Source organism: Castanea sativa, chromosome 2 (assembly GCF_040712315.1).
Source record: "Castanea sativa cultivar Marrone di Chiusa Pesio chromosome 2, ASM4071231v1".
In the NCBI taxonomy this organism is placed as follows: Eukaryota; Viridiplantae; Streptophyta; class Magnoliopsida; order Fagales; family Fagaceae; genus Castanea; species Castanea sativa.
The window spans coordinates 11,437,994-11,450,569 of NC_134014.1; the positions used below are offsets into that span (position 1 = coordinate 11,437,994).

Below are 12,576 nucleotides of genomic sequence, written 5' to 3' on the forward strand. Positions count from 1 at the left end.
TTCGAAGGTCAAATCAGAGCTTCTTTTCTTCTTCATAACCTTAAAGTGTTAGAGCTGAAGTGAATTATGCGTACTGTGGTTTATGAGGATTTTGGGGTATATATAGTAGTGTGGAGCTGAAATAAGCACATTGGTGAGGAAGTACTTTCCTTCTAGGAGAGTAATTTGTGGATTTTACATATCTCCTAGAGCCCTTTTCCTTATAGGAATCTTCTCGACTAGGGTCAAACATATAGCACAAGAACTTTCTTTATACACGCATTCATGGAGGACAAGATAGGTTATGGATGAAGGCTTACTTATCCTCTTTAGCTTTTCCTTCCGTCAGCCTTTTCTTCCTAAGGTCATCAACTTACACATCTGTCTCCGGAAAGGTCGTCAGCTTAGAATCTTCAACTTTGACTTTGTCAGCTTTCTTCCTTCAGCCTTGATCTCATTAGTTTTCTCCCTTCAGCCCACGCCGTCAGACATGAGGCAAGGCCATGGATGTCGAAAGGGGGATAGTTCGGTGACCAGAGCTGATGGGCTTGTTACTCCCGTTAGCCTTCTCAAGGTGTTAGTAACTTGTAAAATCACCCTCATCAATGACATATTGCTATTGGTATATAATAAAAATGAAATTCTAATAAGATTAGAATTAGATTAGATTAGATTAAAAGATGAAATTAGTAATAGTGTAGCTCAAGGCCCCCGATAAAAATATCTCATCCCAATAAAAAAGCCCCCACCTTGTAAATTAATAATTGGTTTCCCAAAAAAAAAAAAAAAAAAAATCAATCCCAATAAAAAGAGCCTCATTCCAATATTCAGAAGCAAGAATCAGTTAAGAAAGATGAATGGGTAGGTAACTCGATGGATGAGCCTGGTAGCTTCACCAACTCTCTAGTGGATGGGTTCCATAAAATGAAGACATTGGGTCCGTTTGGATAGAACTTATTGCTGAAAACTGAAAACACTGTAGCAAAATAATTTTTAAATATGTGAATAGTACCGTAGGACCCATTTTTAATGAAAAAGTTGCTGAAAAGTGAAATTTGTGGGTCCATGAACAGTGCACGGATGCACTGTTCATGGGGGAATTGGTCAACAACTGCGGCTGAAAAAAAAAAAGTTGAAACGCCCAAACGCAAAACGCAGCCAAGATAAGTTGGATCCAAACAGTCACATTGTGTTTAGGAGTTGTGCATAGCAAACCATTACAAGATCCAATAGTGTTAAGAAAGATGAATGGTTTAGGAATTTCAAGATAAGCAAGCTCCTCTACCACACCATTTAGCATGTCGTACACCACATAACAAAGGTTCCCTATGAGCATGAGCTTCTCTTGGATGATAAAATTTTCGAGGTGATTTTTGACAAATTGTGGTCCAGAAATAAGACCACGCCAGGCCTTGCAAACACATGTTGATTGTAGGAGACACTTGACAGGAAGTCTGGACAGAATGTTCCCTATGAGATCCAGTGGAAGGTTTGACAATGATCTATTCCTTTGTTTTTCATTCTTTCTCCGATCCTCTATAGTGACACAGCAAAAGTAAAACTCTGACACAGCTCAACTTGATTATTGATGTAAGACAATTCTAAAAGTTCAAGGTAGGTTACTTGATCCCATCATCCCATTAAGACCTTGATAGTATATGCGGTATTACCTATTATTTATTGCCGTCACGTGATGTGGGGTTGATGAGTCCATATTGAAAATCCTTCTTTTATTAAGCAAAAAAAGAAAAAAAGAACACATGTACTTGTAAAAATTATTAGCTTAGTTTGGTCTATGAACGTAGGAAGATTAAAATCAAAGGAACTTGCAACCTCATTAGTCTTTTATACAACTAGTTATCTTCAGTTTAGACTGTTCCCTCAAACATCTTTACATGGAAACTCTCAAAGCAAAACAGCAGCGTTTGCACAATTCCAACATCCTTCCACCCCATTTATCCTCAAAGTTTTCTCAGCTCCCAAACAGCTAGAGAAAACCAAATTTTTGTAATTTTTTAAGGATTAATGGATTAGATGTTTTTGAAAATTTGTTTTCAAACTTGATGGAAAAATGAATATGTGCGGTTTGTGGGATTCAGGTTCTTCGTGGCCCGGCCTTATAATTAATTGCTAATAATTTTTACACGTATACTTCAAAATCCTACAAAGTAGACTTTTCGATTTTTTATTTTTATTTTGATGTGAGACTTTTAGAATTTAGAATTTGGTTCTAAAATTCTTATATGACTCAACTGTTCTTAAATATCATTGCATTATAAATATAATATAGCATTGTATTAGCCATGGAAAAGACCATACAAAGCAAAGTATGATGCAACCTAATATTGGAATCAATTACTGTCATGGTATTCGAACTCAATCTGTATATGTCTATCATATGATCAAAGTACGTACCTCAGTGCTGTCGTCCTTGTATAGTATGTAAGGATTGTGGCAACCGGCCTTTGCGCTCAGAAGATTAGACGTGGTTCAATGTGTGGCATTGCTTAATGAGAGCTAGGGAAGTTTACAAATGTACATACACGGCACTAATTAGTAATTATACCTAGAGAGGTTATACATATTTCATTGTAGTTATTTATGTAACTTTAGTAATCTCACTTACCTAATCATGCTAGGAACATTTTATTTGACTAAATTTGTTTATGTTAATTTTATTTAGCCAAAAAAAAGTCAAACTAAAGCGTAGAGAACCATTAAGTGATAGGTAAATCACCTGATCCTCATGATCAAAATTTGCGAATGATATTCTCACGCTTGCATTGAGCTGCAACGAGAGCTAGCTAGCGCCATTATCACATATGTCCATTCCACAGCAGGGCAGCACCACTGTTTCGCTGGTCCGGAAACACTACCCTCATCCGTCATCACAGAGCTGACTAATTTGTAATTCCTCAAATTAAGAATGGTCTGATTTTCTTAGAGTATTTTTTAATTGACTATTTTAAAAAAGTTTTGATACTAATTTTATAAAAAATATAAAAAAGTCAAAAAAATTCAAAGTTTTTATTTTATTTTTAAAAAAATTTCTAAATTTTTTTGAATAAATCAATGGACAATCATTCACTTTTTCCAATTAAGAAATTACCTTCAGACTCTACAGTCTACCCGCATCCGCAGCTTCTGCCGTAGTCTTCGAGATGCCAAGGCCCATACATATGCGTTAAGTAACAGCATTTGTGGACAGAGCAGACCACAGTATATGTACATGACTTTCTCAGCATTTTGTTGTTGGCAGATGCTGCAAGTTCATTCAACCCCCGCGGTGGTGTTGATTAATTGACCAAAGTGAGCAGAAAATAGAAAAGGTAAATACACTAGCCCATGCATTATTTTGGAAAGTTAATATTTTTTTGTTGATGGGGATCGTTATTCACGTTGATTTAGCATTTCTTTAATTAATTCTGATCTGATTCTAAAAAGTAAAAACAATTAAATGACAAAAAACATGACCACTTTTTCTTTATGTAAGGAAGAAAAAACGTGGTTAACTCAATAAATGTGTAATGGGGTCAATAAAGACGGGGAAATAAATGTGGGCTGGGTTTATTCTTAGGAAGTTCACATATTCTCTAAGTCAGAGAACCATTTTGTCTTCTTAGTTCTTACCCCCCTAAAAGAAGAAGAGTCAGAGAACCATTCGACTTCAGGATGAAGGGAACAACATAAAAGAAAGAACACAAACAATTTAAGGCATTATAATGGAAGGTGAACTCAAGAACTTGATCAAGGTATGGCTCATAGTCCTAGCCTCTCTATGCTACACTTATTTCATTGCCTCAAAAATCCCAAAAGGAAAACTCAGGCTCCTCTCTCTCATCCCAATCTTCTTCCTTTTTACCATCCTCCCTCTCTCTCTCACCACTGTCCTCCCCACAGGCATCACTGCCTTCTTCATCACATGGCTCGCCAACTTCAAGCTCCTCCTCTTCTCCTTTGGTTTAGGCCCACTTTCATCTGACCCACCAAAGTCCCTCCCTCTCTTCATCTCCATTGCTTGCTTCCCCATCAAAATCAAGCAAAATGATAAATACCCATCTCACCAAAACACCCAGAAACACATAAACTCATCTCCAATTTTAAAGGCACCCCCTAAACTGCCTCTGAATTTTCCTACCAAAGTCTTGCTTTTTGCTCTATTAGTGGCTGCCATAGATTACAAACGTGTGCACCCAAAGATTGTGTTAGGCTCATATTGTTGCTTGCTCTATTTCCTCGTGGACATAGTTTTGGGTTTGTGCAATACTATTGTGCGTGCCACTCTTGGAATTGAGCTAGAACTACCGTCAGATGAGCCTTACTTTTCAACATCGTTACATGATTTCTGGGGCAGGAGGTGGAACCTCATTGTAACTAATATTCTGCGCCACACTGTATACAAACCCGTGCGGTCAATCTCGGAAACCGTGTTAGTCAAACTCAAACAACAAAAGCAAAAGTGGGCCCCACTGCCTGCTGTGTTGGTGGCTTTCATAGTCTCTGGTCTGATGCACGAGCTCATATTCTTCTATATTACACGTGTGAATCCCACGTGGGAAGTCACGTGCTTTTTTGTGCTTCATGGGGTGTGTTTGGTGGTGGAGTTTTGGGTGAAAAATGTGTTATTGGCACGTGGGTGTTGGTTGCATTGGGCAGTGGCTGGACCATTGACCATTGGGTTCGTGGTGGTCACCGCCAATTGGTTGTTTCTGCCCTCACTGGTGAGGAGCGGCGCGGATATTAAGGCCATTGAGGAATGCAAGGTCGTGATGAAGCTTTTGAAGGACAAGATGTTATGGACTTTGAAAAGTTTGTAATTGGTATAATAAATGTATAAAAATACCGTCAATGTTTGATTTAGTTTCAATTACATCAACTTCAAGGACCAAATGCTCTACTCAGCCAAAAAAAATTAGAGACCAAATGCTAGCTCTTTCTGAAAAAAAAATGTAACTCATTTTGTTTACACCTCATTCTTTTTAGCATAAACATCCGTTATTTTAATTTTTACTATTCATAGATGTGTAATGTGTGGAAAAATTTGATAACTTGTTATTTTATTTAGTGAAAAATGAACATAGTTGTTGATGCTCATTTTGGAAAAGTCCAACAGTAGAAAGAAATCCAACTATATGGGTAGGAAGAGAGTTAGTGGATTGAGAGAAGAAACTCATTAAGTCCGAATGACAGGAATGATGGGTTTTAGGCCCCATAAGGTAAACAAATGGGTATTGGGAAAAACAAATGGGCCTACAAGAGCCCAAAGGAAGAAACAATAAACTCATAGGTATTATGTGATGTAGAAAAGTGAAAATGAACCATAGCAAACCCGAAGTAATTAAGTAAGAAAGTAAAAGGTTGATGGAAGACCCATGAACCCTAAGGATGAAAGATATAGTAATTGGGTCAAGGAAGCCCAAAATAGTTAATAAAAGCCCATGAGAATGTAGAGTTGGAAATGGGCTGATGATGCCCAAGAAAAGAAAATGGGCCGAGGATGTCCAACGAGGAAGAAATGGACCAAAGGAGTCCACAAGCAATGCAATAGGTCAAGAAAACCTGAAGTAACATGACTATAAACCCAATAACAATATTGAGACATTGTAACTAATTGAGGGAATAGCATACATTAGGCTCGAAAAAGGCCTAGTAAGCAGGGAACAAATAGCACCATAGCAAGAATAACAAAATGGCATGACAAGAGCACTAGCAAGCCAGCGGAAGGACATCCACGCCCAGACAGGTAAGTGGTGGTGACCGGGCAACTGACAAACTAGTAAGAGGTCTGGAAGTACATCCACGCCTAGAAAAAAGTTATTAAAGGGTAAAATAGTAAAAACTAGTCATGGCAGACAGTATATAAAGGGCCATCGCCATGCACAGTAGCATCATCGCAACGATAGTGACCACTAGGAGAGAATTACAGCAAAACCATCACCATAACACTACGTAAGTAAGCACTGAGAAGGAAAGAAAAGAGTGGGAAAGAATCAAAGTAACAAAACAGAAAAGAAAAAGAAAGAGAAAGAGAATCAGGAAGAGAGAGTGTAGATTGGCAGGCATGCACTAATAGGCTAATCCCTTCTCTCCATCTCAAAAGCCTACCCTTTACTATGGATAAAGGATTTATTTGAGGATAAGCCATTCAAGCTCGTTCCTTCAAAGTGGGTGATTTCTAAAAGCAGGATCCTTCTGTGAAGTTACCCACATTGAAGAAGTGGTTCCCTGCTTGGACTTGGTTCTGTTACATAGTTGAATGCGAGCTGACCTCTTTCTTTTGCTTTTATTATTTATCAGAATTATCTCCTTTTCTTGTCTTTGTAATCTCACCCATAACGTGTTTCTTATTGCCATATCATTATTTTTTTAAGGATTCTTTGTTTATTTCATCTAACGGGAAGCATATTCCCTTTACTATTGTCATATTGTACTTGTCTGCCATAACACTTCTGCCACAGCTTTGCTTGCCATGAGCATATGACCAAAGTTTCAGCAAAAGGGGCATAGTTTATGCACAAGTCGGCCTAAGGTGGGTTGCAATTGGATCAGTCTCAACTTTCCTATCCAGAACACTTGGGCCTCAGTACAGCAGAAGGCAGTCCAACCTAAAATCACAAAAGGCCCACCACAATAGTAAAAGAGATTTAGTGCCTGTTTGTTTAAGCTTTTACAAGCTGAAACGCGCATTTTCAAGCCAAAAAAATAAAAAGTGCGTTTGGTAAGCTTTTAGAAATTTGCGTTTTCATAAAGCTGCGTTTTCATTTGTGAAGGAAAAGCTCAAATCCAGAAAGCAGCCCCTTGCTCCTTTGCGAAAAAGCGCTGAAGCGCGTTTCAATATTACCGTTGGAAGTTGCACAAATTCCCCAAATTGCCCACTATTTTTTCTAAAAAACCCAAATTTATCCCTTTCTTTATAACACAATTTTACAAGAACCCAATAATGAAATCAGAACCCAAAAAAAAAAAAAAAAAAGTGATCAAGTAGAGCAAATGAGATCAAGCAACGGTGAAGGCAGAGCAAATGAGATAGAACCCAATAAAAAAAATCAGAACCCACAATTTTACTGCATGTCGTTGTAAGTGGGGAAGAGATCAAGCAACGGTGAAGGTAGAGCAAATGATTTGACCCATTTCTTCTTCTTCTTTTTTTGTGCTGCTTCTTCCTCTTCTCTTCTCTATTTTTTTTTTGATTAACGTCTTACATATCTAATCTAAAAAAAAAAAAAAAAAAACATTTTGAAATCAATAGAGTTTTTGATAAATGGAACCTTTGGAGACATGGAGTAGAGAGAGGGAGCTCGAGAGAGAGTTTAGACTTGTTTGTGTGTGTGTGTAGGTGGCTTTGCTTGGAGGAAAGTAACAGATTGGGAAGATAAGAAGATGAGGACAAAGTGAACGTGTGGATGAGGAAAAAAGTGAAAGAAAAAAAGAAGAAGAGTTTTTGGGTTTGGCTAAAGCAGCGTGGAAAAAAATATAGAGACTAGGAACACAGATTATTTTACAACTTCTTTTTCATAACTGTGATGTTATAGAGTATGTGGTGGAGAAAAAATTGTGGGTACTAGAACACCTCATTTAAAGGATAAGTGTTAATAAAATTTTATTTTACAAAGATTATTTTTAAATTAGTATTGTGAAAATATTGTGACATTTTGTTATATATTTAAACTTTTTTAAGTTAGTACTATTTTTCTTTAAAAAAAAAAAGTACTATCGACAGAAAATTTTAATAACAATTCTCTCTATATAGACATTGTCATTTTTAGTAATTTATCCCCTCAAACTGCCATTTTTATAAGTGCTAGCCAAACACTCAGTTTTTTTAAAAAACACTTTTTAACAGTTTTTACCAAACACTCAGCTTTTTGAAAAAACACTTTTTCATACTACACTTTTTAAAAACTCCACTTTTAAAAAAAACCCAGTTTCAAAAAGCTGAAACAAACTCACCCTTATGCGTATTAGTTCCATACGCTTTATAATAATATTATTATTTTCAAATAAAATATAGTTTTTCTTAGAAATAAAATAAAATATTGTTGATAAAATATATTAGATTTTTTAAAAGAAACTATCTATATTTGTTATTTGAAAATATTTTAAATTTTGTTAGTATTTTTTATAGCAAACATAATATATTTTATTTTTAATTATTATATAAGTCAACATATTTTTAAATAAAATAACGTGTGGTTAGAATTTGTTTCTAATATTTGTTACAAAACGATTTATCATCTGTACATTTTGAATGGCTTAAAGAGGAAGCATATATAAGCAAAAATCCAAAACTTTTAGTACTCCTTTGAAATAGTTCATTCTCTACATGTCTTAAATAACATAAGAGAAATAATATATAAGTAAATCCATCACTTAAACTAGAAAAGAATACAAGACTTTAATAATATAAGAAAAGTATAATTTATTCAAGAATATACTAATATTACATTGAGAATGTGACATAATTTGTTAATGAATCACCTCCTCTTTTTACATAAACCTTTTACCCAAAGAATCACTTAAATAAACCGAAATGGACCAAAATTTTACTATATAGAATGAACTGGACCTTACGGACAAAAGTAGACCAAAAAGACCGAAATAAACCAAAATGGATCAAATGGACAGAAATGGACCAAGATGAACCAAATGGACCGAAGTAGACCAAGAAGAGTGAGATGGACTGAAATGAACAGAAGTTGATTGAATTGACCGAATGGAATGAAATGGGCCAAGGTGGACCGAAGTGGTCTTTGACGATGCCGAGTTTTCTACCTCCATGTTAGCAATTGCATGCCACCAAGAAGACAAAGTAGAAGATGAATTTTGGATGTTGCATCTCTCTCTCTCTCTTATGTTTTTCTCTCTTGTAGTCGTACCTCTGTCTCTCCTCTCCCTAATAGGTGGTGAAATAAAAGCAATGAAGCATAAACTCGCGAAGCACACAACGATGCTTTCCAGCAGCCTCTAATCCTAACCATATTAATTTATTTTGTCCAACATCAAAGCCATACTTCTTTTTCATGAAAAATTGAAATATAAGGAGTGTCTTTATTGAGAGGAGCATTACATGATTACAATCAACCAACAATCACAAGTGATTGAGGCTTATTATCACTCCATAAGAACATTATAGATATAGACAAAATCAAAAACCACACCATTAAGCATAAGGCATAAGCATGGATTGACGAGCAATGGTTTTAAACACAAGTACTAAGCATAGACATCAGGGTTTTGGAGGAGGTAGGCTTCCACAATTTTGTAAATCTCCAAGGCGTTATCCTTGCTGGCCTTGATTTCCTCTTCACTGAGCACAACATCAGCCTTGGTGTAGTACTTGCTTGTCATCTTATTTTTACTGCCACCCTCAGGTGTTGGCTCAAATTGGACCTCATAAGCAATAGATTCAAGCTTGTCCGCTAAGGCATCACCATGGATGTAAGTGTACTTGTATGAATAATTCTCTTCATTAAGCACATCAATCCTGTTTTTAACACTCTTAAGTTGGTTGCCTGCATGGAATGCAATCATGTTACATACAAGAGTAAGACTAATGTTATCACTCCCTCCCTCTTCGGTTGGTTTATTTAGAAAATCCACTGTTTAAAGGAATATCATTTAAGGCCAAAATTTATTGCCTTTTGAATAAAACGGTGCAAATTTTCAAAACTTCCCTCAATTTATGCTCTAATAAAATAAGGGTATTGACTTTTTGAATATGATAAAGGTAAGTTAGAAATCTACCAACATTATATTCCTTTTGAAAAAGATCACATTTTGGGACATCCTATAGTAGAATATAAGACTAACAATTTGTGATGGTGGAAGTTTTATCCTTTTAAGTGAAGCTTTTGTAAATATATTATCATATGCAGTGTCTTTACCTTCAGCGAAATTGATCTGCCTGATGCTACCAACCCCTCCATCACCTTGAATGATTTTTGTAAAGTTGTAATTTACAACTATTTTGTGTTGGCTTTAATTCCGTGCCAAATTTGATTGTAATTTTGTTCAATCTTTTGTACCCTGTATTTTATGTAGGATTTATTTGTAAAGGTTGTGTGTGAGAGAGAGAGTGTGAAGACTCAAGGCATCTATTGAAGACAAAGGAGTTTTCACGGGTAGCTCGCGACTAGCCATCCTGCGAAGTGATGCATGTGCCCAGCACATGACTGGAATGTGAAGAGTCATGACAGATGGTGACAGTTGGTTTTCACGAGTGTCTTGCTAGTAAAGCCTTCTAGCGAGATACCCGTGAAACAGTCTGTTTTGTTGTTCTGTCCTATTTGCTCCACTACATCCTTATACACATTATATATACCATCATTATCCACATATTGAGTAGAGAGCTTTTCAAAGAGAAAGCCCTAGCCTTAAACCCTTGAGAGTGTGAGATTGTCATACCCACAATTCTTTACACCATCCATTGTGGTTTTCTTCTACTCTAACCTCTCAATTTCCAAATCCTTGAGAGGGCTCAAACTCTTACCACACCCATACTGAGTGTCTAGTGAGTTTTTGGTGCTGCTGGGAAGTATTGGAAGAAGCCAAGTTTTGGCGAATGCAATCGGGTGCATTGCGGGATTTGGAAGGCTAGACAAGACACGGTTTCGAGAAGCCTTGTTGGAGTAGGAGTTTGGAGGGCTTAGGTGCACTGGGTAGAGTAGGCTTGGAGGGTCTCTTGCTATTCGTGTATCCCAACTTATTGTTTAGTGGATCGATTTATCACTAGGAGGGCGGCGGAGAGGTTTTTTGCCGAGTTCCTTGATTTCCTCTTCAATAACACATTAGAGTGTTATCTTCTGTTTGCATCTTTCTTCCCTACTCTTTTAGCTTTCATTTTACTGTTGTGATTTGTTGAATATGATTTAGAGTAGTTGTTTTGTTTGTTCACTCACATTTACTCTATTTCGTACTTAGTTTAAGTTAGAGTAAAATCAATCGAGCCGTAATTTTTTAATTTGGAGTCTAAACAGTTCTTGTGTTTTTAACACAAATCCGAGCTTTCAATTTCTATGCTTTTAACAACTTGGGGAAAGATTTTTGGGATCAAATTGGGAGCATCAATGACCATGACTTTGAACAACCTGGATGGATGGATTGAGGAGGTGTACTCATCGGTATATGTGATAACACCCATGATATGCTAATGGATATTGATTAGTTGGGAAACTTGAGGAAGATGAACTAGGACTGAAGTGAATTTCTTATGTCTGGCAGGGAAGATAGTAGGGGAATGGTATTTATAGGTTTAAGTTAAGGCCTTTTTGTTACTAAGCTCGTTTCCTTTTGGTCCTAAGGCATTGTCCTGATGTGCATTTAAATAATGACAACACAAAGGGGGGGTGTCATTCTCAAGGCTAACTTTCCTAAGATCAGAGAGAGGGAGAGTTGAGAACAAGTTTGTTCCAAAAGGGTTTTCTAGTTTCCTTGACCGCCTTAAGCCCTTAATGTTTTTTTTTTTGGCCCCATTAAAGATCCCTTAATGCTGTGCTAATACAAATGCAAAGAACAAAACTATGGATCTAGTCATATTTAATATTCATTTTTTTTGCTAAACGAGAGAGGGGGGGGGGGGCAGGGGTGACCATTGTGACTTGTCCCTTGGGCATGACCATAGGGGCACCTTCTGCTAGAGAATGTTGAATTGAGCCATAGATACTGTAGTCGGGGGTGATCACAGACCTTACCCTAACCTCAAGAGAGAGCTAGTAAATCAAGAGTTAGTTGCAAGAGGCAACCCCACTCCCCGCTAGGGTTTGAACGTGGGTGTTTAAGATAGCGATTACACACCTTGACCACTAGGCCACCCCTCTTGATGGTGTCATATTTAATATTCATAACTCTCCTTTTTGTTTTGGAAGAGTATTCCATCATCATCCTAAGATTAATTAATAAAGAGTAGTGTACAAAAATATGGATATCATCTCAATAACCTGAAGCATGTAAATGAAGACAAATGCCGGCATCATGAGAGTGAAAACTAAGGATAATTGACAGTGGCGTTGCTACTTGAGATAAAGGCATGTGGTTCTTAATTTACCTCTCTCAGTGTTTCTAAAACAGAATAATCTACTTTGCTTTCCCTTCCTCTAGAGAGAAAAAAAAAGAGGATCAATTTTATTCAGTTTTTAGGAGTAAATAGGTCTTGTTTAATTATTTAACCTTAAGGTTAATTTGAGCTTATAAGGAGTTTGGACTCTTTGGACCTCATACATCATAATATGTCCGACAGGAACGACGTCCATCACGAAAAACAATGATTACGAGTTTGGACCTCTTAAATCATAATATGACCGACAGGAAAAATGAATTTAATAACTTAAGAGGTGTATTGGTAGTTCGTCAAAAGAAAAAAGAAAAAAGAAAGAGGTGTATTGGTAATTTGAGAAGCCTGGGAGAGGATGTGACATATCAGCATATCCCATTTTGATAAATATTATCTGTTTGGAGTTTAGGAGGTTTGTCAATAAGTCCCCATCTTGTTGGAAATTTCAAGTAAGCGTATTGGACATTACGTTATGTCCTCAAGCATATCCCCTGATCCTATTTGAAGGATCAGATTAGCTGGCTATTATATTAGACAAGGACAAATTT

At 36.7% G+C, this 12,576-nt stretch overlaps 2 protein-coding genes across 2 annotated transcripts; one reads left to right on the plus strand and one right to left on the minus strand.

Moving 5' to 3' along the window:
- Positions 1 to 3,560: 3,560 nt before the first annotated feature.
- On the plus strand, positions 3,561 to 4,901 carry LOC142625910 (putative long-chain-alcohol O-fatty-acyltransferase 5). Its single transcript, XM_075799664.1, has one exon. It carries the CDS (start codon positions 3,702 to 3,704, stop codon positions 4,794 to 4,796), a length of 1,095 nt encoding a protein of 364 aa, XP_075655779.1. The 5' UTR covers positions 3,561 to 3,701; the 3' UTR covers positions 4,797 to 4,901.
- A 4,291-nt stretch (positions 4,902 to 9,192) lies between these two features.
- Positions 9,193 to 11,119, minus strand: LOC142624264 (major allergen Pru ar 1-like). Its single transcript, XM_075797791.1, has 3 exons — positions 10,993 to 11,119; positions 9,864 to 9,920; positions 9,193 to 9,491 (listed from the first exon to the last, which is right to left on the minus strand). Exons 1-3 carry the CDS (start codon positions 11,117 to 11,119, stop codon positions 9,193 to 9,195), a joined length of 483 nt encoding a protein of 160 aa, XP_075653906.1.
- Between the last annotated feature and the right edge of the window lie 1,457 nt (positions 11,120 to 12,576).

Coding starts and splice junctions, on each gene's coding strand:
- LOC142625910 (XM_075799664.1), top strand. CDS start 3,702: ATGGAAGGTGAACTCAAGAACTTGATCAAGGTATGGCTCATAGTCCTA.
- LOC142624264 (XM_075797791.1), bottom strand. CDS start 11,119: ATGGGTGTTATCACATATACCGATGAGTACACCTCCTCAATCCATCCA. Junction 9,921..10,992: donor CCAAGTTGTTAAAAGCATAG/AAATTGAAAGCT, acceptor ACAACTTTACAA/AAATCATTCAAGGTGATGGA. Junction 9,492..9,863: donor GCAGATCAATTTCGCTGAAG/GTAAAGACACTG, acceptor CATTCCATGCAG/GCAACCAACTTAAGAGTGTT.